Source organism: Rhinoderma darwinii, chromosome 6 (assembly GCF_050947455.1).
Source record: "Rhinoderma darwinii isolate aRhiDar2 chromosome 6, aRhiDar2.hap1, whole genome shotgun sequence".
Lineage (NCBI taxonomy): Eukaryota > Metazoa > Chordata > Amphibia > Anura > Rhinodermatidae > Rhinoderma > Rhinoderma darwinii.
The window spans coordinates 43,276,591-43,303,990 of NC_134692.1; the positions used below are offsets into that span (position 1 = coordinate 43,276,591).

A 27,400-nucleotide genomic window follows, 5' to 3' on the forward strand; every position below is an offset into this window, starting at 1 on the left:
CTCTATTACACCAGAAAGGTAAATGGCCCATAATGGGCATATAATGTATACGCTATAAAATGAAAGAAACAAGTCAAGAATATTACCTGGCCGGCCTATGCTTTTGCCTTCCCGGACCTCGTACCGCCTTGTGCACGGTGTGGAATAAACGGGTATTCAAAAGAAAACCTAAAGCCATCTGACCTTGCGGTGGAGCTCTAAAGTGAGTTGATAAACAGAGGAATATATAACCTGGAATTTGCCTTTGGAAGACCTGTTTGTCCCACCTGTTAACAGATTGCTCCCGCACATGGATTACAGAGGCTTACCGGAACATTAGAGGTAAAAATACAAGCTATTTTATGAAATCTTGGAAATTGATTGCCTTTTGAATAAAGAGGATCGAGGGGGATATATCTAAACCCTGCGTCTACTAAATAGACTGCCTATTCCTTATTATCTCCAAAATCCAATGCTATATGCAATAGGAGGGAAGAGCTAAATAATATAAGGATCCGCCGTCAAGACAGCTTATGTACTGTGGGATGAGTATTCTCCCAGGATTGGAATTCCATTATATAGGAGTCTATAAAGATAAAAATATTTCCACTTGTTATGAATAGGCATGGTGGCCACCTTGAGCATATAAAATCTATTTTGTTCAAAAACGCAAGTGTGAACACAACCTAGCGTTTGTTCCAAATTTATTATCTGTCCCTATGCTTAGGGAGAACAAATGTATTGTATGAGCGATTTAATTAATATGTTGAAGGTGTATCAGATTATATGTCATCCTTCATCTTTTGGCCAGGAGATTTTCTTTTAAAACTTTTTGTATGTATATATTTATGTACCTGAAAATATTCGGAGGTTTAAATTAATAAAATTGACTTTATATAAATTATAGTTACCTGAGAGTGCCTTGATATATTTCTGGATCTTTTTTCTTTTCTTTTTTTGTATATAAGTAACCTTATCGAGATTCTTCAAATATAAGTTTGTCATTATTTTATTACTCAAATTCATTCCACATTATTTATCATCTATATAGAGAATTTAGTTAAAATACAATCATTCATCTAAATAACCTATGTACATAAGTATTCGCAAACTATCTAGTAAAAGATACAGGTCTTGGAATGTGTTAATTCAAGCCAAATACCAAAAGAAAGCCTGCTTATTATTTCAGTTCCTATAGAACTGTTCTGGAGTCTTTTAACAAATAAAAATACATACAAGGTGACTCCAAGTATGTGCAATTTGATTGCCGAAGATGTCAGAGGTTAAAGATATATATATATATATATATATATAGATATATATAAGTGAGCAAATGTCATTATGTCAAAACATACTAGGCATATGCAGATCATGTAGATAAAAAAAATTCCACATAAATTGGAGCCTGCCATTTTGTGTCAAATTGTGTCTTTCTGAGAATATAGTTTATCTATTCTTTAAGGCCGACTTCACACGTAGCGCAAACACTGCGGCTTTTACTCAACGTATTTCGTTGCGGAAAATCCACAGCATAATGCAGTAGCAGCAGAGTGGATGAGATTTGAAAAAAATCTCATCCACACGCTGCGTAAATGATAAGCGGAGGAAAACGTTTAGAAATTGACCTGCGGTGCGTTCTTTTAATCCGCATGTCAATTATATTTGAGTAATCGCTACTTTTTCTTTGCAGGTTTTCCACATTGAATTTAATGCTGAGGTAATACCTGCAACAAATAGCAGATGTTGCGATTTTTGCAGCGGAAAAGCTGCGATTCCCCCGCAAAAATCGCAACTAAGAAAAATCTTATACTTACCCAGAATTCTGTGCTTCTTCGTCCAGGCTGGCCTCCTGGGCTGACATTTCATCCCATGTGACCACTGCAGCCAATCACAGGCTGCAGTGGTCACATGGGATGAAACGTCATCCCAGGGCTGCAGAACGTCAGTACGTCGGAGGGACTTGTCGCCATGGTAAGTATAGCAGTTTGTTTTTTTCATTTTAGGAATTCCGCAGCAGACATTCCTGGGCAAAAATCTGCACCACAATTTGGTGCGGTTTTTCGTCCCGAATTCCATGCGGGCCAACAGTTGGATACGCTGTGTACTTTTACGCAGCATATCCGCCCTGTGTGTACTTACCCTTATAGCATCAATATGTGACATATAGACTCATGTATTAAACTTCCTACAACGTAAAAATGATGCAAGTGTGTTAATATAGCATATGAAACATGCTAATTATTGTACATAGATATCCATATCTCAATTAATAGATAATCAAACATATGATCGATCTTTTTTTTTTTAAAGTGGCTGTGATGACGCAACTACATTACAGTGAAATATGTATCATCCCATAACACCCACCAAGTTACGCATACAATTAGCTGGAACTGTTCTATAGGTCCAAGTTCTGAGACATATGTATAATGCTATGCAGCTTTAAAAAAAACAAAAAAACTGTCACAAAGGCCACTATTCGTCAGCAGCAGTGAAAAGAAACAAGAAACTAATTTGCTTGGGCCATTGCCCAATCCTGGAGTAATCCTTGGTGACAACTACAAATATCCTACTGGCTGTATATGAAATTAGGGAATTGACAACCAATCGTCTATGCCCCTTCCTGCTGTGGATTGGAGTTTGAACACTGCCTGTGACATGCATGCTGCTGCACAGCACACAGTCTGCAGCCTCACCTGTGCCTTAGATCTACATATGTGGCACTCCAGCATCCTGCTCACAATTTTTAATGATTTATATTACTATAGTTTCTGATGGATTTTATCTGGCCAAATTTCCCTATGTGATGCCTGGACAAGACATTATAGGACACAGGGAGATACTAAAGCAAGCCATGAGGAAGGACGTTGTATACGTCTGAAACGCGTAGGCATCAAACCAATGTGTTTACCCTTGCATCTGGGAACTCTCCTCTTTTAAGTAATCGAAATAAAATTGGAACAACGTTCTATTTTAACTTTACTGCGCTGGATCATCTGCTTCAGTTTTTTTTCATGTCTCCGACACCGTGCGCCGTCACGGCGATCCAGGCGCAGGGTGCAGTGAAAATCTGCCATAAGGTGAGCTGGAGGATTCCTCCCACAAATTGTCTACAGGGAGATACTGTCTGCAGACAGTGATTTCTAAAATAAAAATGGCGGACAGAAGCTAGACTATCAACCTCTACAATCTTACTATATAACAACACATACAATCCCGTTCCCAGCAGAAGGAATATCACGTCTCGAAGCATCTAATTTTCAGGCATTTCTCTAAATAAATACGTTTTGCCACATTTTATCTTTCTTTCATTATTTCCATTTACACTGATAATGTTCATAATTAATTACCATATTCATTAAAGTCATCTATACTAATTATCCCAGCTAATCGATATGGTGTATTCATTTTAATAATTAATTATTTATAGATTTTACCCTCTGTATGATTGGTAACTTTAATTAGAATTCCATAATACACACATTAGTTTTCTATTAGCATTGGAAATTCATGTATTTCACACAAAATTTATGTTAATTGCATTTCATCATGTCTTTGATGAGATATTGTACTTCAATAGATATGTACTTAATTCAGCAATGTTCTTAAACAATGTTCAAATAATACATACGCTGTTCATCTTTACTCTGAGAAAGCACTGACTTTAATCATGAAAGTATTCCCTCATTTATATTGATGCCCAATATTTATACAAATATTAGATCTAAGGTTCAGAAAATATCTCTTGTGAATGCTCAGATGGTCAAGTTAGCCCTAAGTCATGATTTTCATTTCTTTCTATAGAATTTCACAAAACTAACATCACTGAAATTTCCCTGTCTAAAATGATAGAAAAAAGTGTCTGCTACAACCACCGATTTTGGTGCGAGCCTGGTGGACTATCTAATGCTTACAAGGGTCTCCCGAATGAGCTCCAATGGCAGATTTTATGGGAAAGCGGGATCGAGCATGTTGGATTCCATCATACCTAATCCTTTGTTCACACAGAAGATAAGATGCTGTTAGAGGGGTCTGGCAGCGGTTTATTCCCCTATTCTCATTGAAATACCCATATATGCTCAGCCAGTGTTGTTGGTTGACAGATTAAAGAGGATCTGTCACTAGTTTAGTAATGCCCAATCTCCTAGCCAATCTAGAAGGCGCTGTCATACTGATAATGCTAGTGAAAATTGTGTCCCAAAACGTTTATTATTCTAAAAGTTATGAGTTGCTTTCTAACTATGCAAATGAGGCTATACTAGACAAGTGGGTGTCAACAGCAGTGTATCTACCTCACAGCCTATGACTCTGTCCTATCAGCATGAAGCTGCTTCACACAGTGTGAGAGACCTGAGGCTAGAGGGAAGGGGGATCACCTCAAATAGCCATATATCGAGCTGTGGACCACCTAGAACAGTGGTTCTGATGGCATATGAGAAATGAGATTCGAATCTTTTATATGGCCCCAGGGTTGCGTTCTAGTTGTGAAACAACCGGAGGTATCACCAGTTGAAAACACAGTCGGCAATGAAAGCTGTATTCTAATTGATCACGCTGTGTTGCTGGGCTGGGGAGATGAGAACTGTATGATGCTGATTGTACAGAGTCATATATTAAACATTACACTGCCCTGAGTGAAAAGAAAGAGTAACCTCCTATTTGGCAAGTACCAGGGGCGTAACTAGGAAAGACTGGGCCCCATAGCAAACTTTTGACTGGGGCCCCCCCCTCCCCTGGGTGTCACACAACCCCCCCCTTGTAGATAGTGCCTTTTTTACAAACCCCCCCTTTTGATAACGCCATACAGCCCACCTGTAGATAACGCCATACAGCCCCCTTTGTAGATAACGCTGTATGGCGTTATCTACGGGGGGGGGGGGGCTGTATGGCGCTATCTACAGAGGGGGCTGTATGGCGCTATCTACAGAGGGGGCTGTATGGCGTTATCTACGGGGGGCTGTATGGCGTTATCTACAGGGGGGCTGTATGGCGTTATCTACAGGGGGGGCTGTATGGCGCTATCTACAGAGGGGGCTGTATGGCGTTATCTACGGGGGGTTGTATGGCGCTACGTACAGAGGGGGCTGTATGGCGCTATCTACAGAGGGGGCTGTATGGCGTTATCTACGGGGGGCTGTATGGCGTTATCTACAGGGGGGCTATATGGCGTTATCTACGGGGGGCTGTATGGCCTTATCTACAGGGGGGCTGTATGGCGCTATCTACAGAGGGGGCTGTATGGCGTTATCTACGGGGGGGCTGTATGGCGCTATCTACAGAGGGGGCTGTATGGCGTTACCTACAGGGGGGCTGTATGGCGTTATCTACGGGGGGCTGTATGGCGTTATCTACAGGGGGGCTGTATGGCGCTATCTACAGAGGGGGCTGTATGGCGTTATCTACGGGGGGGCTGTATGGCGCTATCTACAGAGGGGGCTGTATGGCGCTAATCACGCATGCGCACAAGCGGGACCGGCGCTCCATTCATTTCTACGGAGCTGCCGACACAGACCCCGGAAGTCCGAGGTTTGTGATGGAGAACTTCAGGGGACTTTCAGTCCCCCGTTCTCCCTATCAATGCCAGGGATCACACATGTATCCCCTGTCCTGTGGATATCCTGTGGATAGGGGATACATGTATTTTGCTTAATGGCAGAGCGGGGAGATACCTCCCTGCTCTGCCATACTGTTCAGCGGCGTCGCGCTGTAGCAGCCATAGCGGCTGCTAGCGGAGCCTGCGGCCATGGTGGGGGCCCGTGCCGGCGGGCGACACGGGCCCCCTCATGCCGCGGGCCCCGTAGCAGCCGCTACTGCTGTTACGGCGGTAGTTACGCCACTGGCAAGTACAGTCAAATTGGCATATTTCGAAAAATGCTCATAACTTTGTAAATAATACATTTTTAAAATAAAATTACACTGTAGTTATCAGCATGATAGCGCCTATTAGATTAGTTAGGAGATAGGCCATTAATAAACCAGTGACAGATCCTCTTTAAAGATGGCCATAGACAGTATATATTTGATGCCACTTTGGGATCTGCTGCTAATCTAATGCTGATGATCAACCAAAGGCATAAGTTTATCAGATGATTCTGCCAAATTGAGCTTTGCCAATAAATATCTAGTAATTGTAATACCAGTAATTGTAATGTAACTTATTGCATGTAATATTGTAGACAGTAGGACGCACTATTAGTTTCATTTTTAAGGTGCCAGCCCTCCTTGCTTATAGGGCCCTATTCAGTTGAGTATTTGGTATGTCCACACCTGATCTGAACATATCTGTCTATAAAACTCAGTGCGGGGGCGTAACTAGAATTCACAGGGCCTAATATCAAAATGAGATCGGTCTCAACCAACTTGTGACAATAAACTGAAACAACAGCATAAGTAGCACTAATTAAAGGTATGAATAATACCGCCATATATTAGAGAACTCACAAAGTAGTACTAGAGTAAATAAATACTTGTTATTTCCCACAAAAAGGAACACTGTTCTTGTACCTGAGTGGGCCCTCTCAACCTCTGGGCCCCATAGCAGATGTAGTTACACCCATGCTCAGTGCTTAAAGGGAACCTATCACTAAGATCTTGCTGTCCTATCAGAACTGGCCACCTTGAGTTAGCCAAATTACACGAGCCGCAACCTATAGAATACAGTTGGATATTGTTTGTTTTAAAATAACCTTACCGCATTTGCTTTGTGCCCTGTCACTAACTCATGTTGCCCTCAGATGGGCCCTTTAAATTATTATTCCTTATAGACTCTGAACTCTCTAGTCAATATTTCAAATAGGAGGCTCTGTTATCTGAGCTCTATTGACTAAATAATAGTACCCATACTATAAGCGTATGGAATCCTTTTAACAGTTAAATTGATGGCAATATATTCTGGGATATCTACTCAAAATGGCATGCTTGTTGTGTTTGGGACGTATCTTGCAGAATTAATTTGAACACATTTTGGATTTTTCTATCATCTAATAAGTAACAGAAATTGAACGATAAAGTCAGTGATTGATTGAAGAATAACTCCAGAAAAAGGCTGAATGGCTTCCTGGATGAAATGTTATGCCACAACAAGGACGGCACTGAGAAGCTGATGACAGCTTGTCTTGTGGAACATGTTACAGCTCTACATCAGAAAATGATTTCTGTCTTTCTGCCTGAGATTGTTTCCTTACATCTATTAAGTACACAGCAGATCTGCAACTACCTGCATTTTATTTCTCCTGTATAAGAGACATCTGTGTTTAGACTTGTCTATTACATATGCATGCGCATTGATTTATCCCATATTGCGGCATGCTGATGGCGGATGCTGATGTCTGATAAATATGTTAACAATAGCTTAACACGCTTTCCAACAATTTCCCCCCCCCCCCTTAATCGACTTCAGTTACTGCTTCTGAATGTTGTTCTCAGCAAAAAGCCATTCCAGAAATGTTAATATTAAATATATGATCTTTCTTGGCTACGATAAGGTAGGCAAACATTTACTCTCCTCCGGACACAGCTGCCGAGATACTGGTGTTTCAGCTAATATTTATGTCAATAGAAATAAATTAAATTAAAAAAAAAAAGCTCTTTATGGGTACATTAACGTACGACGGTAATGGTGTGGCAGGGATCAGCACTACAAAATGTCCACAAAAAACACAACATAAACCCGTGTATTTACGTTTCTTGTCTGCATTTTCGGTTTTGTATAGAAATCATTCCCATTTATAGTTCTAGTAAAATCTGGTAAGTACTGTTTCCACTCAAATCCGGCACTGTAATTGCGACAAAACTCTAATTGTGAACACATGGCTAAACTATCTGCAGTACCATTATCGCCGCATGTGAAAATAACTTTAGGGTCAATGCACACGAAGCGTATTACGTGCGGTATTGCCGTGCGTATTTGTGTGCCGCAAAACCACAGCGTAATACAGTTCCAGCATAGGCAATGATATTCCAGGGAATCTCATGTACATGCTGCAGTATTTTCCAGCGCGTAAATTGACCCGCGGTGCGTATTTTCGGAACCGCAGCATGTCAATTTATCTCGCAATTCCGCGTGCAAATTCTATCTTTCTAGTTCTGGAGAAATAAGCAGAAAAACCCCCAGCATGAAACGCATTTACGCAGCAAAATGTAAAAACCGTCCTGAAAAACGCATAAAAAAATGCACCTTCAGGTGAGTTTTTTCCTGCAAATTTCTTGCGGTTTCCTGTGGTTTTGCAGTGTGTATTTTCCGCAGCAAAATACACATCATGTGAATGTAGCTTTATACTTCTGTTGTGTTTTTAATCCATTCCCAGTTTTGGCTACAACATATAAAAATTGTATCAAGATACTAAGTGTGAACAGTGCTTAAAAGACTATGTTAACATTTGCGTCTGGCAGCCCCCAATGAATTATACTGACAGTGGTATATAGATCGTGGTCCCAGTGGGTGTAACTGTGAATAGGTACGGAGGGAAAGGAGGCCTGCACTGGATCCCCCCCCCCCCCCCCAAGTTGACAAATCAGTCCCCAGCAAGGGTCCGCGCTGCCTAGCAAACAAGGTTCTTAAACAGGTTGTCCGGGGCACGGGACAGTTTTTCATAATATTGACCTATTCACAGGGTAGGTCATGAGTGTATGATCAGTGGGGGTCCGACACCCGGACTCCGCACCATTCAGCTGCTCCGGGCACTGGATGTTATGCACTGTCTGCAGTGTTCGGTGCTGGAAGCAGATGACTCCACACACTGCATTGTGCCCCTGCTGAAGAACTGTGGATAGGTCATCAGTAAGAAAACGGTCACGTGCTCGGACAACTCGTTTAAGCTGGGCAGTGTCAGGACGTTGTATGTGACGCAGCACACAATGTCCAGCAGACGTTAAATGCAGAATCGCATATAATGTCCTGATGCTGCCCGATGTCAGGACCTTGTATGCGCTACACCGCAGTCCTTCGCCGGGGTCTAATGTGGCAGCCTGGGGGGAATCCAGGGTGGGCCCCCTGCGGAGTAGAGAAGAGGAACAGGGAGTAAATAATATTTTTATCAAGGTCTGATCTCGAGAGAAATCTGCTCAATGGGGGGAGGGTCAGCTCTATATTGTTACGCCCTTTTATACTGGGGTCCCTATGCGCTATTATTGCTAACAAAAGTGATATAAACTGTCTACAGCGGCTCTGAACAGAAGCCTGAATGGCAGTGTGAACATTTGTAACAAAAAAAATTCAAGTAGTGTAAAAGCGTGAGCATAGCCTAACACTGCAGAAACAATGCTCTGCTCTGCATTTACTTTGCCTCCTCAACGCTTGTTTAAAGTGTTCACTTCAGAAAAGAATTGGAGCCAGTATATAGATGATATGACTGTGTGCCTCGATACTCAGTATGCATGCGTTTACCCTGTCCCCCACCTGCATGTAACCTTTACCTGCCTTTTTCTCTTTCTCTATCTCTCCCTCTATCTCTCCATCATAACATCTGCGCCGGCCTCTAACATTTGTATTTATGGTAACATTCGTAATCATTTCCAGTACAAGAAGTCACTTCTTCTACCATAATTACATTATGATAAACTCAGACAGTAGACGTATGTAAGTAAAAATCTGCCACTTACTGAGCACGTCACTGTGCGCTTATAGACTATGGCATTGACATCAGGTCACTTACATTACCTGAAATTATGAAAGAGCGCTAATGCAGGAATTATTGTGGGTCCTTAGTTTAGTTGTGCTCTGGCTGGATATGTCTTGAATACTGAGAAGCATGGGGTGTACTTGGAATTGTATGCCTATGTTAAATAGCAGTAAAGTAAATTGCTGGCGATGCACGCCATATAAGCAGTCTGCCTCTTTGGTGCCCTGGTATATCCATATTCCTACCTCGGCACCAGACGTCTTCATTACAGCCTTACACAACCGTTTTTCTCTGGCCATTATATTGTACGTAGGTCATATATTATAAATTGTGAAAGCGAAGCCTCATTTGCATTTTGAAGATTTCACAAAACTGTGGTCCACAATGTAACTTCATATCTACTACGTGACCCTGTTTTAGAGGGACAGTACTACTCTTTTTTTATCCTATTCCTCTAGCCCTTTTTTGGGGGAGTCTGATCAACAGATGTACATTAAAGGGAATGTCGCTAGAAATTATTTTTTTTGATTACACATTGTTTTAATTTTTTCACAAGTCAGGAAATATTATAAATTAGATTCTAATTTATAACATTTCCACGTGCTGGTCACTAGAGGGAGCAATTCCCGAAAATTGCAGCATTGGCAATGTGGTAAAGCAACCTCATTGCTTTATGCTGCAAATGTGGAGTAGACACACTCGCTCTTGTGTCCTCACACAATCCCCCCTCCCTTATCCTGGCTAGTGCCAGGAGAAGGAGGGGGTTGAATCTTCAAACCTCCTACACATTTTCTGAGCAAATGCACAGTGTAGGAGGATTAGATACAGTGGTAATCAGACAGTTTAACACAAACATACACGAACATAATACACACATCACATACACGAACATAAATTACCTGCTCCTGCCGCCGCTGCCGCCTCCGCTCCTACACCTTGCATCTTCACTGCCTTGAACATATGGGCGGAAGCCGCATCTGGAAGTCGTCATCTTACTGTCCGGCCGCGGCTTCCGGTCCACATGAAAATGGCGCCGGATGTCGCTCTACCAAAGACCTTCCTTTTGGTCTGTGTGGGAGCGGCGCATGCGCCGTTCCCACACAGACGGCGTACGCTATAGTAAATGGAACGGCTCCCGTTCGCATTCTCTATGGGGATGTATGTGCCGTATTCCATCTCTGTATGTGTCGTTAATCGACACATACAGAGATGAAAAAAAAAATGGCAGCCCCATAGAGAAGTAAAAGTAAGAAAAGAGAAAAAAGTACAACACAAGAACACAAATAAATAAAATTAATTTTAATACCATACTAAAAGCAATATTATATATAAAAAGAATTTTTTCGTGACACTTTCCCTTTAAATGATGTACTTTGTTTGGCTTCTAACTTTGTTTTAGCATGAATCATGTCGAATAAATTGTGTTTTGTTATTGAATATACTAGGCAGACGCCCGCATGAATACATATACTTCCACCCCACAAGCCTATGCTGGCACGCAAATAGCTGGACTAAGCATGTTTCTATTTCTCCACTAAGTTCTATTAAATATAAAATCTCTAATCTCAACACAACAACAAATGGTTCACACATTTTTCATTCCTATTCATATTAAATTAGATTAGTCTTTCAGGTTTGGGAACGTCTTTTTGTATGTGGGCTAGCAGCTAGCAAATAATCCAGCATGACGCAATTCATGGGTTTGTTGCAGACAAATAGAGAAGGACTCTAGAGAGAGATTCTTTAAAGGAATGATAAAGTGACCAGGAAGGCAATTTGTAAAGAAAAATATTTGTGCACTGAAAGGAATTGGACTGGTGCATTAAGTAAACGTATGTGGATGTGCCTTGCCATACATCATGCCTCCCCACTGTCATGTGCGATAGCTGGTGTGATGGTGGCGGCGGGGGTGTGTGCGTGTGCTGATGCTGGGTGCATGTTAATGGACGTTCTCCAAAGTGCAGGCCCACTTCAATTCTTGCATCCTCCGGCTAATGACCCAGAACAGCTGCTCAATGTGCGTGCTGGGCGCCGGCAGAGAACATTAAACAGGGGAAGGCAGTTATGGAAGGACATATCAGCACAAGCAGTGGGGTGAAGGGAATGTCGGGGCGAGAGGGAGCCCATTAGCTGTGAAAGCCAAGCGATTAATGCACCCGCAGAGACTTCATTAATAAAGTAACTTCGGCAAAGATGAGCCATCGTTAAAACCTTCAGGGCTGTGTCATAATGGAGCAGTGTGTGGGACTAACATAAGACGAGGAAGAAAAAGTCAGTAAAAATATAGAAAATAAGGGTTATGAAAGATTCTATTATGCGTTTATCCTCATTTCTGCTCCAAAGCACACATTACACTGCGGCCACTCTTCAAAGAGCTTAGCTTTAAAAATATAAAGACTCAGCCAAAAGTTATTAAGCTGCCGGTCAGTTGGGTAGCAGATATTCCCCCTCACTGTGATGCAGAGTATGCTTCCTATTGCTATTACTGCATATAATCTCATGCATTTCTTCATCGGTGCGGCATGGGACGCAAACATAAATGACTATATAAAAATAGGTATGAAAATAACACGTTTCGGATCTGTATGATTTGCACAAGAATGTAGCTCAGGTATCTCCAAGGAAGCCAGAAGGGAAGCGGGATATGTTAATATTCGACATTTTTATCACCCTCCTTCTTGTCATCCCATAAATAATTAGCAATCGGGAAGCTCTACAGATTAGCAGTGTTCTAGTTTATCAACAGCAGCATAGACCCCTTTAGGGCCTCAGCGAGAGATAATTTGACTGCTGCAGTAATGTCCATCACCAGGCAGATCTGTGTAATTAAAGCAAGTGTACACAGTGCTTACAATGGGGAGCATGGTGTGGCCTGGTGCCATAGTATATATCATTTACGCCTGTCAGTTCTTGAGGCTTATTTACATGAAACATGTGCAGTGTATGTGAAAAACATCCATACATAGAATTTTATTTTGCGAGGCCATTGAATATTCTATATATATATATATAACATGAATAGTTATTATTGGTCATGTCAATTAAAGGGTTTGTGTACTGTTTAAAGAAGCACCACCAGAAGAAAATGTTGAGATGGCTCAATGTCAGTCTCCTAGGAATAGAGAAACAGACGCTGTGGGATTTCGAGAGTCAGATCGGAGGTCACGTGGTATTAAGGACAAACTGAATGGAGGTTGAAAATATATGAATAAAGCGCTCAGTAATTTTTTTTACCTCACTATTTTTATATCACAATTACTAATGGGGGAGGCACATTTTTTTTTTCTGTGGGTGTTTGGGCAAATACAGACAGACGTTGCGTTTTTGCGCGCGCAATCAACGCAGCGTTTTGCGCGCGCAAAAAACATTTGACAGCTGCGTGTGTCATCCGTGTATGATGCGCGGCTGCGTGATTTTCGCACAGCCACCATCATAGAGATGAGGCTAGTCGTTGCCCGTCACTGTCCAAGGTGCTGAGAGAGCTAACTCTTTCAGCACCCTCGACAGTGAATGCCGAACACAATATCGAAAAACCTGTTGAAAAAAAAGAAAAAGTTCGTACTTACCGAGAACTTCCCGGCCGTTGCCTTGGTGACGCGTCCTTGGTGACGCGTCCTTGGTGACGCGCCTCTCGACATCGGGCCCCACCTCCCTGGATGACGCGCCAGTCCATGTGACCGCTGCAGCCTGTGCTTGGCCTGTGATTGGCTGGAGCTGTCACTTGAACTGAATTGTCATCCCGGGAGGTCAGACTGGAGGAAGACGCCGGGAGTTATCGGTAAGTCAGAACTTCGTTTTTTTTCTACAGGTTCATGTATATTGGGATCGGAAGTCACTGTCCATGGTGCTGAAACAGTTTAACTCTTTCAGCACCATGGACAGTGACTATCTCCTGACGTCGCGTACCGATAATTTTTTTGCCGGGTTCGGCCAAAACGAGTTCGGCTGAACCCGGTGAAGTTCGGTTCGCTTGTCCGGCTTCGCTCATCGCAAAGACACTCCGTTTGGATGTTCGGAAACAGAAAAGCACGTGGTGCTTTTCTGTTTACATTCATCCTTTTAGAACCTAAAAACGAACCAAATGGGACATATCCCTAAAGAGAATATTGTACTCAATATAAAAAGCACAAAAAATATCTTTATTAAATATAATGACAAAATAACACAATAATAGAAAAAGAGAAATAATACAGCATATACGGAGACATATACAGCAGGGTCAGATAGAAAAGACCATGACCAACAGAATCAACCATATACTAATGATCACTCACACGCTCAAATAATATCCAATAATAACACAGGCCCAGGGGCGTGTAATATAAATCCCACATGTAGCAAAAGCAATGCAAAGGTGGCCTGTATAATACCAAAGCCTATACAAAATAGGGAAGGGCAGAATAACATATGGCAGCATACATATAATGATAAAGCGTCAAAGCCAGCACAAAAAAGGTGCAGCTAAATGGATGTGCATAAAATAATGCATTTAAGGACAGCACAGTATAGCTAAATAGATATACGTATACTGCTAGGTAGAAATCAGCACAAGAAAAGAGTGTAGCTGTTGACGTATATCAAAAGATAATGTAGCTCAGATAGCCATAGAAAAATGCAGCTGCCATAGTTGAACAGTATAGCCCAAAAGTCAATATAAGTTTAGCAAAAGCACATACACATACCCTGAGACATGTTGAGAGAGCGTGGAGGATCAGAAGATCTGGGTGAACAAACGCCTCGACGCGCGGTTCGCCCGATAGACCGGCTTCGTCAGGAGGCTAATTTAAAATGGTACTCCAGGGTTATAAATAGAGAACATAAAATTAGGCTCACCTGTGATGAGCGCAAATCGGCACTCGGAACACACGCCCAGTGACGCCCACATCACGGGACGCGCCGCGCGTCAGATGGAGAAGACGCCGCATGGTGAAAAATCACCATAGCGACGTAGGACGCTAAGCGGCACTCCCGGATGTGGCCTACGTCGCCTTTCATCACAGGTGAGCCTAATTTTATGTTCTCTATTTATAACCCTGGAGTACCATTTTAAATTAGCCTCCTGACGAAGCCGGTCTATCGGGCGAAACGCGCGTCGAGGCGTTTGTTCACCCAGATCTTCTGATCCTCCACGCTCTCTCAACATGTCTCAGGGTATGTGTATGTGCTTTTGCTAAACTTGTATTGACTTTTGGGCTATACTGTTCAACTATGGCAGCTGCATTTTTCTATGGCTATCTGAGCTACATTATCTTTTGATATACGTCAACAGCTACACTCTTTTCTTGTGCTGATTTCTACCTAGCAGTATACGTATATCTATTTAGCTATACTGTGCTGTCCTTAAATGCATTATTTTATGCACATCCATTTAGCTGCACCTTTTTTGTGCTGGCTTTGACGCTTTATCATTATATGTATGCTGCCATATGTTATTCTGCCCTTCCCTATTTTGTATAGGCTTTGGTATTATACAGGCCACCTTTGCATTGCTTTTGCTACATGTGGGATTTATATTACACGCCCCTGGGCCTGTGTTATTATTGGATATTATTTGAGCGTGTGAGTGATCATTAGTATATGGTTGATTCTGTTGGTCATGGTCTTTTCTATCTGACCCTGCTGTATATGTCTCCGTATATGCTGTATTATTTCTCTTTTTCTATTATTGTGTTATTTTGTCATTATATTTAATAAAGATATTTTTTGTGCTTTTTATATTGAGTACAATATTCTCTTTAGGGATATGTCCCATTTGGTTCGTTTTTAGGTTCTATTGCTATAGGGGACCCCATTACATGCCATTTCTTTGGTGCGAGGTTTTTGGTTAGGATGTCTTGTACATTCATCCTTTTGACAGCTGGTGCGCTGTTTCAGTCGGTTCGCACGGAAGTGCTTCCGTGCAACCTGCGTGGTTTTCACGCACCCATTGACTTCAATGGGTGCGTGATGCGTGAAATACGCAGAGTTATTGAACCTGTCGCGCTTTTTGCGCAGCAGACAAACGCTGCGCAAAAATCACGGACTGTTTGTACTGCCCCATAGACTTGTATTGGTCCATGCGTGCCGCGTGAAAACCACGCGGGCCGCACGGACCGAATACACGCTCGTGTGAATCCCCCCTTTCTTTAATGGAAAAAATACAGCCACTTTCCTGAAACTATTACATATTATGCATATTCTCAATCCTGCAAAAAGAACTATTAAAATGAGAGTGTTAGCAAGTAACTGGGTCAAACAATATAAATAATAAGACATAAATTATATAGATACCCATTAAAGCACATGTTTTTTTTCACACAGATTCATATGGAATTCATGAGAAAAAAAAAAAAGATTGTGACAATCTCTGTTGCATGTCGTAATACGGAGTTATTCACACAAAGGCGCCACGGTGACACCCCACGGAGGTATGAATAGTAGCGTCATAGAGATGAACTTAGCTAAAGTAGAGAAACCACACATTAGAGCTAGATAGCAGAAAGCCTCCACCATATTGTTTTCTCGACAAAAAGGAGAAAAGTTCCTGTACCGGAGGGGCCCCTTATCCTCTGGGCCCCATAGCAGCAGCTACGACTATTAGTTTTATAATTACGCCCATGCTGGGTCTACAAGGTACAGCTTTATTGTTACAAAATAGGTTGCATAATGGGAAGTATGAATAGTAAAAATTTTATGTATTATTGATACAAATTAGTTATACAGAAGTTTAGTCACAATTTCTATACTTGAGCACGTAAAATGGATAGTCAGCAAAGACTTTTTCTGCTAACAGGACAAATATTGCTGCCGCTGAATTCCCCGGCAAGTCTTAGGAGACACAATGGAGCAGAGAATGTATAGTTTATGTCTCCAGTTTTCTCAGATAATAAGTGGGTTATTGGAGTGAAGCTCTGCATACATCCCCCAGCGCTAAAGTGTATACTGAGATTACGTAGGTGTTCCTGTGCGTTAGACAGGAGAAAATGTTGTACCATGTGATTGGTTTTAGCCCCAGACCCTTCTCTTCTAACAGCTTTTGAACGGAATAATAATGCTAAACACTGGTCTTCATGGTAATATATATTTTTGGAGTTCTACTACTGACATTTTAATGTAGCATCATTTCTATCTAAAATGGCATTCTTACTATGTTGTGTAGCTATTTTCTGACATGGGCATGTGGGCTGTCATGTGGGTGAACCTGTCTCAGTGTGGGAGTGCCCTTTCCTTGTGTACTAAGTCAAGTATACACAGAGAGCACAGATGTGTGACTATGGAAGAAAACGACATAAAAATGACTGACACAGAGAGACGGGGGAGAGAGGAAAAAGCAGGGAAGAATATGTGTTCATGTGTGAGTGCCGATGACTGGGTGACCAGAAGACTTAGATGTTAGGCTTCGTTCACATGTACTAGGTTCAGGCGTTCCATCCGAGCTTTCCGTCAGGGGAACCCATGAACGAAACCCTGACTGAAACAAACGGAAACCATAGGTTTCCGTTTGCATCACCATTGATTTCAATGGTGACGGATCCGGTACAAATGGTTTCCGTTTGTCACCGTTGTTTTAGGGTTCTGTCATTTTGATGGAATCAATACCGTAGTCGACTGCGTTATTCCTCTCGTCAAAACGACGGAACCCTTACACAACGGGAACAAACAGAAGCCATTTGCACCGGATCCATCACCATTTAAATCAATTGTGGTGCAATGGTGGCCTAACAAGCCGTACACCTGTGTGTCCATCAGATGACCATGGACAGAATATTAGCCCCTTAGTGACCAGCCTATTTTAGGACTTAATGACTAAGCAAAGAGCTATAACTTTTTTATTCTTCTGTCGACATAGCTGTACGAGGACTTATTTTTTGCAGGATAAGTTTTATTTTTCAATGACATCATTTTGGGGCACATATCATTTTTGATGAACTTTTAATAACTTTTTTTGGGGCGATAGAAAAAAACCCATCAATTTCGCCATTGTTCTATACATTTTAAATTTACGCCATTTACCGTGCGGTGTAAATAACATGTTAACTTTATTTTATGGGTTGGTATGATTATGGCGATACCACTTATGTAGAGGTTTTTTATGTTTTACTACTTTTGCACAATAAAAACACTTTTCAACTAAAATTATTTAGTATTTTGTATATTTCTGTCGATATCATGTGAGGGCTTGTTTTGTTGCGGGACAAGGTATAGTTTTCATTGGTACTATTTTGGGATACATGGAATTTATTGGTTAACTTTTATTATTACTTTTTTGGGGGAGGAATGGAAAAAATAGCAATTCCACCTTTGTTTTTTGTGGGTTTCTTTTCGGCAATTACCATGCAGTTTAAATTACATGTTAACTTTATTTTCGGATCATTACGGCAATATCATATATGTGTATTTTTATTTCTTACACTTTTTTTTTTTTTTACTGTCCTTTATTAGCAATTTTTAATTAATATTGGTTGCTTATTTTTTTAGTCCCACTAGGGAAGCTTACTATGCGATTTTGTGATTGCTTATATAATGCTTTGGTATACTTAGTAAAACTGTAAAACTGACAGGCAATTTATGCGGCCATGCCTTTGTCAGACCCCCAGCTGCCATGGCAACCAACTCTAAGGCCTGCATTTGCGGGACACCGATGGGTGAATGAGGTAGCCCCCTCCCTCTGTAAACCACTTAAATGCCGCAGTCGCTATTAACTGCGGCATCTATGGGGTTAAACGGTCACGATCGAAGGAAACTTTGATCGCTACCATTAGAGCAGGAGCTCGGCTGCCATCAGACGGCCAAGCACCCGCACCAGACTGCATGGGACACCTGTGCAGGACTTAGACTAGGCGCCGTGAAGAGTCGTATTGGTGGTCACTAACGGGTTAACCACTGGAAGTAAACAATGAATGTTCCTACTAAATAAAAACAAGCAATAATCTTGAAAACTGTGAGGAATCAATTCAGAAAGTATATTGAAAAATGTTAAACTTTTATTTATATAAAAAATCACAATAATTTGAAGAAACCGGACATCCACAAACCCATATCAACTGACTGTATTGTATAATTCATATTGAAGGAGTTGTCTTATCACAACAACCCGTCACCATGCGCTGTTTGGGCATATGGACATTATAGGGGGGTTCCCTTGCTTGGTACCCCTCTTTATAAGCCAGAGTGGAGAGCAGCTGAAGAAAGTGGCTCTGGCAGACTCGGTCAGTCCATATATTACATGGACAGCCATTCATTTGAATGGCCGTCATGTAATATTACCTTTCGGCTGCTGCAAGGGAATATGTATGACTGGCTGGAGCCTCCCATGGCAATAACAACTGATTGCTGATGTTTTATGAAGCCGGACCTGTTGCGATCAGTGGCGGATTATCATATGGGCGATTCGGGCGGCCGCCCGGGGCCCGAGGCTCCCAGGGGGCCCATGGCAGCCCGAACCGCACATCTTCCAAACCTATTCAGCGCGCTAGCGCGGCTAACATCCGAAGATGAGGAGGGGAGGAGCAGGGAATTGGCCGGGAAAGGGGTAGGACACGCCTCCCTGACAAGTGCGCCATTGAGTAACAGAACAGCGACGGACGGCTGTTCTGTTACTCCAAAGCTGCAAGAGAAGAGAAGAGCCGGGCGGTCACCGGCGCTGAGGTTAGTTATCCTCCTACCCAACTGGTTCCCGACCGCTGGCTGTATTTTTACGGCCAGCGGTCAGGGATGGGTCCTTAAAACCCGAGCCATAGACTTTCTACGGCTCGGGTTTTAACTTGCTGCCCGCGCGATCGGGCAGCTGAATGTCGGGTCTCCGGCTGTCAGTGACTGCCGGGGACCCTGAGGAGAGGATAGAAGCAGCTTTCGCTGCTTCTGTCTTCTCCGATGTCTTCTTACACAGCGTTCAATGAACGCTGTGTATAGGAATAGAGACAGCAGCAGCGGCGCTGTCTCTATTCCTCCCGGTGATCATGTGACTGGTCACATGATCACCGGGTGCCGTTAGTGACAGACTGTTGCTGGGTCTAACTAGACCCAGCACAGCCCTATTAGTGACAATCGTCACTATGAAAGGGCTGATTTCCCCTGTAACTGGGGCTGCTGTGCAGCCCCAGTTACAGTGGAAAAACCTGGTGTAAAATAAAGAAAAAATATATATAAAGTTCCCCAAAGGTCTTCTTTGACCTTTGGGGGACAGACCATAGTAATAAAAAAATAGTAAAGTAAAGTGCAAAAAAAAAAGAAATAATAAATACGCATAAAATACCCACCCCAAAATAAAAACGTTCCCCCCCCCGCCAAACATTGTTGTAACGCTAGCGCTGACCCAATTACCCTAATATAGACATGTAATATATTAAAATTTACGGTAAACAATGACGATTACAAATAAAAGGTCTATTTTAGGGTAAAACTGTTATTACCAAAAAAAATAGCTGAAACGTAAAAAAGCTTATTTTTTTACTATTATTTTCAAACTTTATGAATAAAAATTCTAAAATAGCAATTGTCTACGGAAAAAAACGTCGCAAAAATCGCGTCGTTTTTTTTTTTTTTTATAAAAATGTGTGTTTGGTGCAACCTGTAATTCCGTTTTATTAAAAAATATTTTCACTTTTTGAGATACAGCTGCTTTGTATCCTGTATCCGTCAGGTCAGCAGGACTGACGGGATCAGTGAAACGGGCCCTGCGCTAAATTATAATCTTAGATGTGATAGATTTGAGGTGGATCCTGCGTGTCACTGATCCTGTCAGTCCTGCTGACCTGACGGATACAGGATACAAAGCAGCTGTATCTCAAAAAGTGAAAATATTTTTTAATGAAATCAATCAATCACACACATACTTATATATATATATATATATATATATATAATTATAATATAAAGTTTTTAAATGTGTACATAACCTTGTGGCACTATATACAAGGGGGAGCGCTGTGTGCCACTATATACAAGGGGGAGCGCTGTGTGCCACTATATACAAGGGGGAGCGCTGTGTGCCACTATATACAAGGGGGAGCGCTGTGTGCCACTATATACAAGGGGGAGCGCTGTGTGCCACTATATACAAGGGGGAGCGCTGTGTGCCACTATATACAAGGGGGACCGCTGTGTGCCACTATATACAAGGGGGAGCGCTGTGTGCCACTATATACAAGGGGGAGCGCTGTGTGCCACTATATACAAGGGGGAGCGCTGTGTGCCACTATATACAAGGGGGAGCGCTGTGTGCCACTATATACAAGGGGGAGCGCTGTGTGCCACTATATACAAGGGGGAGCGCTGTGTGCCACTATATACAAGGGGGAGCGCTGTGTGCCACTATATACAAGGGGGAGCGCTGTGTGCCACTATATACAAGGGGGAGCGCTGTGTGCCACTATATACAAGGGGGGGGCTGTGTAGTGCTATCCACAGTGGTATGTGTGTGGCGCTCTTTATAGGGGGGGCTTTTTGGTGCTATTTACAAGGGGGAGGGCTGTGTGGCGCTCTCTACAGGGGGGCTGTTTGGCACTATCTATAGGGGGCTGTGTGTAACGCTCTCTATGGGGGGGGGATGTGTGATATATATAGAGGGGGCTGTGTATGGCGATATCTATGGGGGTGTGTAATATCTACAGGGGCTGTGTGTGGCACTATGTACAGGGGGCTGTGTGTATGTGGTGTTTTACAGTGTGTGGTATTATTATATTCAGGCGCAGTGTTTGGTGCTATTATATTTAGGGGTACAGTATGTGGCACCATGATAACTTTATTTTCGTTTATAGGTGTGGAAATGTTGGAAAAGTGAGGAGACGTCTGAGTGGCAAATTCTGCAGAAATGAGTCATGGCCGGGAGAAGTCGTCATGAGCGCTGGACCGGATGGAGAAGAAAAGAGGAAAAAAACTACTAGAATCTGAGACGTCGTCACCTGTGAGTCACTAGATTTATAGAGAATCTGTCACCTCTCCTGACATTTTTATTATAGGAATCCTTGTATTTCACAAAAAGTCTTTCTGCAGTCCAGGACTGATAGACAATTCCCCTTGTCAGGAGGTTGTGTCCCTGCACAGTGTGATACTGTCAGTATGTAGGGACACCGCGCTGTGACAAGGGAAATCGTAACACTGTTAATGCTTGCCCAAAAAGGTAGTGTTAAAAATAGTTACGGCGCGGCAGGGCGGCGGTGAGGAAGGGGGGCCCAAGTTTGGGTAACAGCCCAGGGCCCATGGTCTACTTAATCCGCCACTGGTTGCGATCAGCTGTTTGGCAGGCTGGCTTCAATCTAGAAAGGGTTTGTCATGTTTAGCAAAACTAATATTTGTAATTCTTCAAATGTTTTCACAATCACAGACTGTTAACACATTATTCAGACTTGATATAGAAAGTCATCAGTTCTAAAATCAGAAAATATAAAGTTTTCAGCACACTGGGAACTTCTGAAAAAGTTCAGCACCCAATAATGACTTTATATTATTATACTGAGCGGCACATTATTTTTCACATTTTTTTACACTTCATAAACTGATGACAGAATTGCAGCCTCTTGGTAATTTTTTATTTTTTTTTACCTAGCACGCAGAGCTCTCTGGGAAATAAACAGTTAAGCGGACCCAGCAGTGCAGACTCTGCATGTTATCTCTAAAGTGCTATATTTTGGATATGTGGCTTTGGCTCTGCAGTGAGGGGAGAGTGGGTCATTAAACATAACATTACCCTGTAAATCAAACTGTTCTGCCCCCACGCAAACACAGGCATAAATATTTATGCAAAGTGTCCATAACAGCTAATTTGTCAGGCAGATTGTGCCGATATAAATAGAATATATTCAGATTGGCTGCACAACTGCAAAGAAGCTCCCTGTGTGTACAAAGCCATTATACACCATAGTGCCGAGACTCTGTCATTTTACACTGTAAAGACGATGTATCACGCTATATTAATGCCACACAGTGAGTGCCTTTCTATTACATCCCGAGATGCTGCATTAAGTGCAAGACATTAGTTTTCGGCATATGCTCATCATTTTTTCTTTTCGGTTTATGTCACACATATCAGACAGTAAAAAATGGTGTTGAAAGACACAGAGATACTAAAAAACCTATTAATAAAGTGTGTGTGTGCCAAAAACAGCTCATTACACCAACCCCTGCTGCCTAGCAGAACCACTCCTATAACCTAATTTAAAGGGGACCAGTCACAGGGACTAGACCTTTATATAATTCGCTATAGTACTCTTATAAGGATGCTAGAGGGCACAATTGTACTCATTTAAAAGGTATCTAGTGTTAATAAAAAAAAAATTGTAAAAGATAAATAAAAAGATATATATCGGATGTAGTGCAGCCAGAAATGTTGTGTCCTTTTGCCATGATTTTGTATGGTTTCTGTAAATGTACTACCTATTCTTGCATGTTTCTGGGGTGGGCAGGCTATTAATGTTGTGATGTTTGCCCTTACTTCAGTTTCAATTCCAGCTGCCCACACTTGCCACAGTTCTGTGCATAGTGCACATTGAGTCAATTAGATGTCTCTCCATTTCTGCTCCTCCTCCCCTCTCACAGCATGCAGTTTTACAGAAATAGAGAGAGAGAAGCTGCAGCTATTATTTACTGTATTCCTGCAGATGGATTTTTTGGAGAATGATATTTACGGAGAGCTTGCAGACAGGGAAAGGTGAACTATAGCCGACTGCCGTGTAAGGAAAATGTAACTTTTCCCTGATATTTGACAACGTTTTTCTGTATTCACATACACTAAAAATTTATACAGGAAAGTGGCTTATTCTGGCAGCAGGGGTACTGTTCTGCTGATGGGTTGCTCCCCCTGCAGGTGCTGTGGTAGCATTGGTTGCCATGCGGTATTGTACCTAATAATGTAGAGATCCACCTAAAAGAGGTTGCAGGAGTGAGCTGTCTTATACGGTTTGATCAAAATGTTCATTCTTTTTATGTTTGCTTAGAAGCAATAGATCACTGTGGAAGTTGGATGTTCGAACCATGTCTTGTTTTTAGTATATATTTGAATGATTTATCTTCCCTTTTTTTAGTTTCCCTTTGGTACCAGCACGTCACCTATTTGCCCCCGGTAGTTTTAATTAGCAGGAGAGTGCAAAAGGGTACAGTCCCATTTAGCGGCGTCCACATGTGGCCAAGACCACGCTCCCTTGCAATGACCAAAGGACACATGATTTTGCAGGGCATTTTCTGCAAAATTGTGAGGCACTTCGCTAATGCATGTGGGCGTGGTTTTAGCCGCATGCGGACGCCACTACATAAAACCATATTCTGAAGGTTTCTACCTATTTTCCACTCAGTTTGTTCACTGAAGCCACATGGAAAAATTAGCTTTATTGATATGGTCAAGTGGTCGTGGTGCTTTGTCGGGGTCAGTACCGGATCTCAGGAGCTGTTCTGCTGTCCTATGCCCCACTGCCGTCACCATGCCCCCTCTCACTCACTGCCAGCGTGAGCTTGTAAGGTTGAATAGCACTATTACCGACTGCGAGTTCTAGTAGTAAATTCTACCCCCACCAGCTGCGGTGCTTCTGGAATGTCCTGTCCAAGTGTCCATGGTGCAAGCTGTATAAACAACCAGCTCCCAGCAGCGTGATAGATCCTGAGTCTGTATTAGCAGCCGCGATGGCTCCCGGCTCCTTTTCCTCTAATAAAGAGCAGCTACAGTACGAAGTCCAGCTCACATATTAGTTAGCACACAGGTAGCGCCTCACACACTTCCCCTAGTGGCAAATGAGAACTTCCACCCACAGCTGATTATTCCTGAGAGCTATCAATCTATAGACTGCCTATTATATATCTATAGTACCGGAGTTAGATGACTAGTTATTTTTCTACCATTTATGTTGTAGCATTTTTACATAAATTTTCCCTCTGAAAATAAGTTGTTTAACAATTTTTACAACTTTTCTCCAGAGGGAAAATTGATACAAGAACATTGCAACATAAAATTTATAATTTATGGGAGAAAAACAACAAGTTATGTAACTCCTGTAATATTGACACATAATATACAGATTATAGATTATTAGCTCTTGCACAATTTCTGTCCATGACATATACAGGACAGTGCTGCACGTTATAACAAAGCCAATCTGGCGTGGAGAGACACAACTGCAAAGCCTAGCTATTATTGTGCACAACTTCTTTTCTATTTAATAGGACCCATGCATGATACTCTCTGGGTGTCAGAGGGTTGCAAAGTGTGCAGTTTCGTCTCTCCATGCCCAATGTCATATCGAGCAGGAGAGTGTGCCTGGAGAGCCCCTCTAAATTAAAAAAAAAGTACTTAAACTAGATTTGTTGTCCCTTCCATTATGTTACCAATTTTAACAGATTTTTGTGGGTCCAGGGTTGGATGATAGGGAGGGAACTACCAGAGTAGCCTCCTACTCCCATTTCCCTACAGTGCTTCCAAGACATACCTAACAGAATGTGAGTTTGAAAAGTTTTAAAGTATTATTATGCAGTTTTTAAGGGTATAACCTCCATCATTCTTTTTAGAAGATGGAGAATACTAATGTTATGTGAGGGCAGAGGTTGGGTGTGCTTGGGCGGGAATTGGGTGTGGTTAGAGGCATGGCTGTGTGCGCCACTGAGAGTATTCCTCTACTTATTCACTAAAAGTTGGGAGGTATGGTAAGTATAGTATAGTATAGAAGGAAGCGGAAGTATGGAGTGGAGGTAATGTGCCACAGATACGTACTTTCCCAATCCTGTTTCTAATTAGATTCAGGTTGGGGTTCACTCATTCTGGCTTTTTTCCCACTACGTGTGAATAGGATATGTGATGCAGAAAACACACCAAAAATCCACAATGAATCCACAATATGTGAACAAGGCCTTTTAAAGCCGTTTATAAGAGGACAATAGGTAACATTGTGTGTATACTTCACTATGTTTATCAGCTACAGCTACAGCAGCTACCTCTTTGTTCTTGTGATGACAATATGCTCTTCTCTACTCTTCCGTAATGGTCAGTATACCCAGTACACAGATATTACATAGTTACATAGTTCGTACGGTTGAAAAAAGACACATGTCCATCAAGTTCAACCAAGGGATCGGTGCTTATCTTTATTGTTTTCCTATTTTAAATTTAGCTACACAAATTATTTGGAAAATGTTCCTTATATGCTCAGCTAAGGCTATGGTGCTGTGTTTCTTGGATACAGTGCATGAATCTTCCGTACCTCCTGTATATGGGTAAAAGGTTTTAGTTTTGTGTTCTAAACATAATGTTGCCCAGGAGAAATGTGTCCTCTGGAAAACCTACCATGCCCAGGAAGATCATTTCCTCTTCTCTTTGCTGCTTGGTTTTCTTCCTTTGAATATAGCCTCGCCAGACCTATGGTGTGAATGAAAAATCAATAAAGATATGGCCGCAATGGAAACAGCTTCCTGAGCTGCAGAGCAATTGGGGAAGTAGAAAAGCGTACAGGAAGGGAGTGTGGAGTGAATGGGCAGTAAATAAACTGGAAATTGGCTTCAGGCTACAACTTTGTGAACCTTTCACATTACTTAAATCATAGAAAAGTCAGAATATTCCAAATGTAAATAATGTTACTACTGTGGGAAATGGAAATACCACTTTTTCCTTACTTAACCATAGTTTTAGCCCTTTAAATTTTTTTTAATCTGGATTATATATGGTATAGTGTTCTCTTACTTGACAATGTTTTAGTGTATCCAAGATGAAAATAGGTAATGGCAGATAAAGGTTGGTTTAGGGTCAGTGCCATTTTAACACATGGGAAGTCAATTCTTAACACTACTTATGTACCATCAATCTTCAGATCAGACTCCTAATGCAGACACTCAGGAGACGAGCTATGAAAAGGTTCTTATAGTGACATTCTAAGACAAGTCGAACCAAGCCATGGGCCTTGATGTACTACACCACTGGCTCTACAGCTGATGCTTTGCAATAAGTCTCTGCTTTTTTACAGACAGCATTCGTGTACTAACTAGGCACTTAGTTTGAGAACCACTAGCATAGTAAATAGCAAGAAACCCATAAGACCGCATGAAATTGTCATACCTTCTGGATACGCTGTGCAGCCAGGTCTGGATCCAGAACTTTCTCTCCCTGGAGTTTGGCCATTCTTTCTCTTTTTTCTTCAAGATGGATCTCCCTCATGAACTTGGCTCTCAGCCGCCCCTGTCTTGCTCTCTCAGACACCTGGATCACACGGACTGCCTCATCTAGTGACATTGGCTTCAAAGACTTTACCTGTCATGCGAGAGAGGAAAGTAGTCATGCCGGTGATAAAGGAGGTTATTTTTAAAGTAGTATCAACCTAATGGTCAATTAGGTTAATATAGTGTGTTATAATCTCATTAATGATGCATAGGCCTGTGAATATTACATTGTAATTAATATAATGGCAAATGAAAAGCTGTCTCTATTTTACATACTATAAATGAGGTGGGAATATAGCAAAACATCCTAATATATTGTATATATATATATTTTTTTTTTTTTTTAAAACCTAGATTTTAATAAGTCCTTTAAAAAGTGTAACACTGATATATATTTTGTTTAGATACGCACACCTACTGTTGTGTGATCTTTGTACTATATCTAGACAAAGTATATACACTGTGAATATGTACTATGTGTTTTGGTTTTGTAGAAAATCAATAAAAAGATTTTACCCAAAAAAAAAAAAAGTGATATTTTAAATTAAATGTTCTGGAAATGTTTATAATAAAAGGCTCCAAAAATGTACATTAATAGAAAAAGAAAAGGAAACAATAAAATCTGTTATTTTCTGAAGTGTCTGAGGTCCTGTGAGTCTTATATATTTTATATTACTTTCATAAATTTGGGT

The 27,400-nt window shown here is 41.6% G+C and overlaps 1 protein-coding gene across 3 annotated transcripts in view; it reads right to left on the reverse strand.

The window, feature by feature from the left end:
- DRC11 (dynein regulatory complex subunit 11) overlaps positions 1-27,400 on the reverse strand; it is a 158,623-nt gene that overhangs the window by 90,246 nt on the left and 40,977 nt on the right. For all 3 annotated transcript variants that reach the window (XM_075829612.1, XM_075829611.1, XM_075829610.1), the window contains exons 4-5: positions 26,608-26,799; positions 25,843-25,914 (exon numbers count right to left, since the gene is read on the reverse strand). In XM_075829612.1, coding sequence (XP_075685727.1) covers positions 25,843-25,914; positions 26,608-26,799 — 264 coding nt within the window. The remainder of the gene's footprint in view (positions 1-25,842; positions 25,915-26,607; positions 26,800-27,400) is intronic.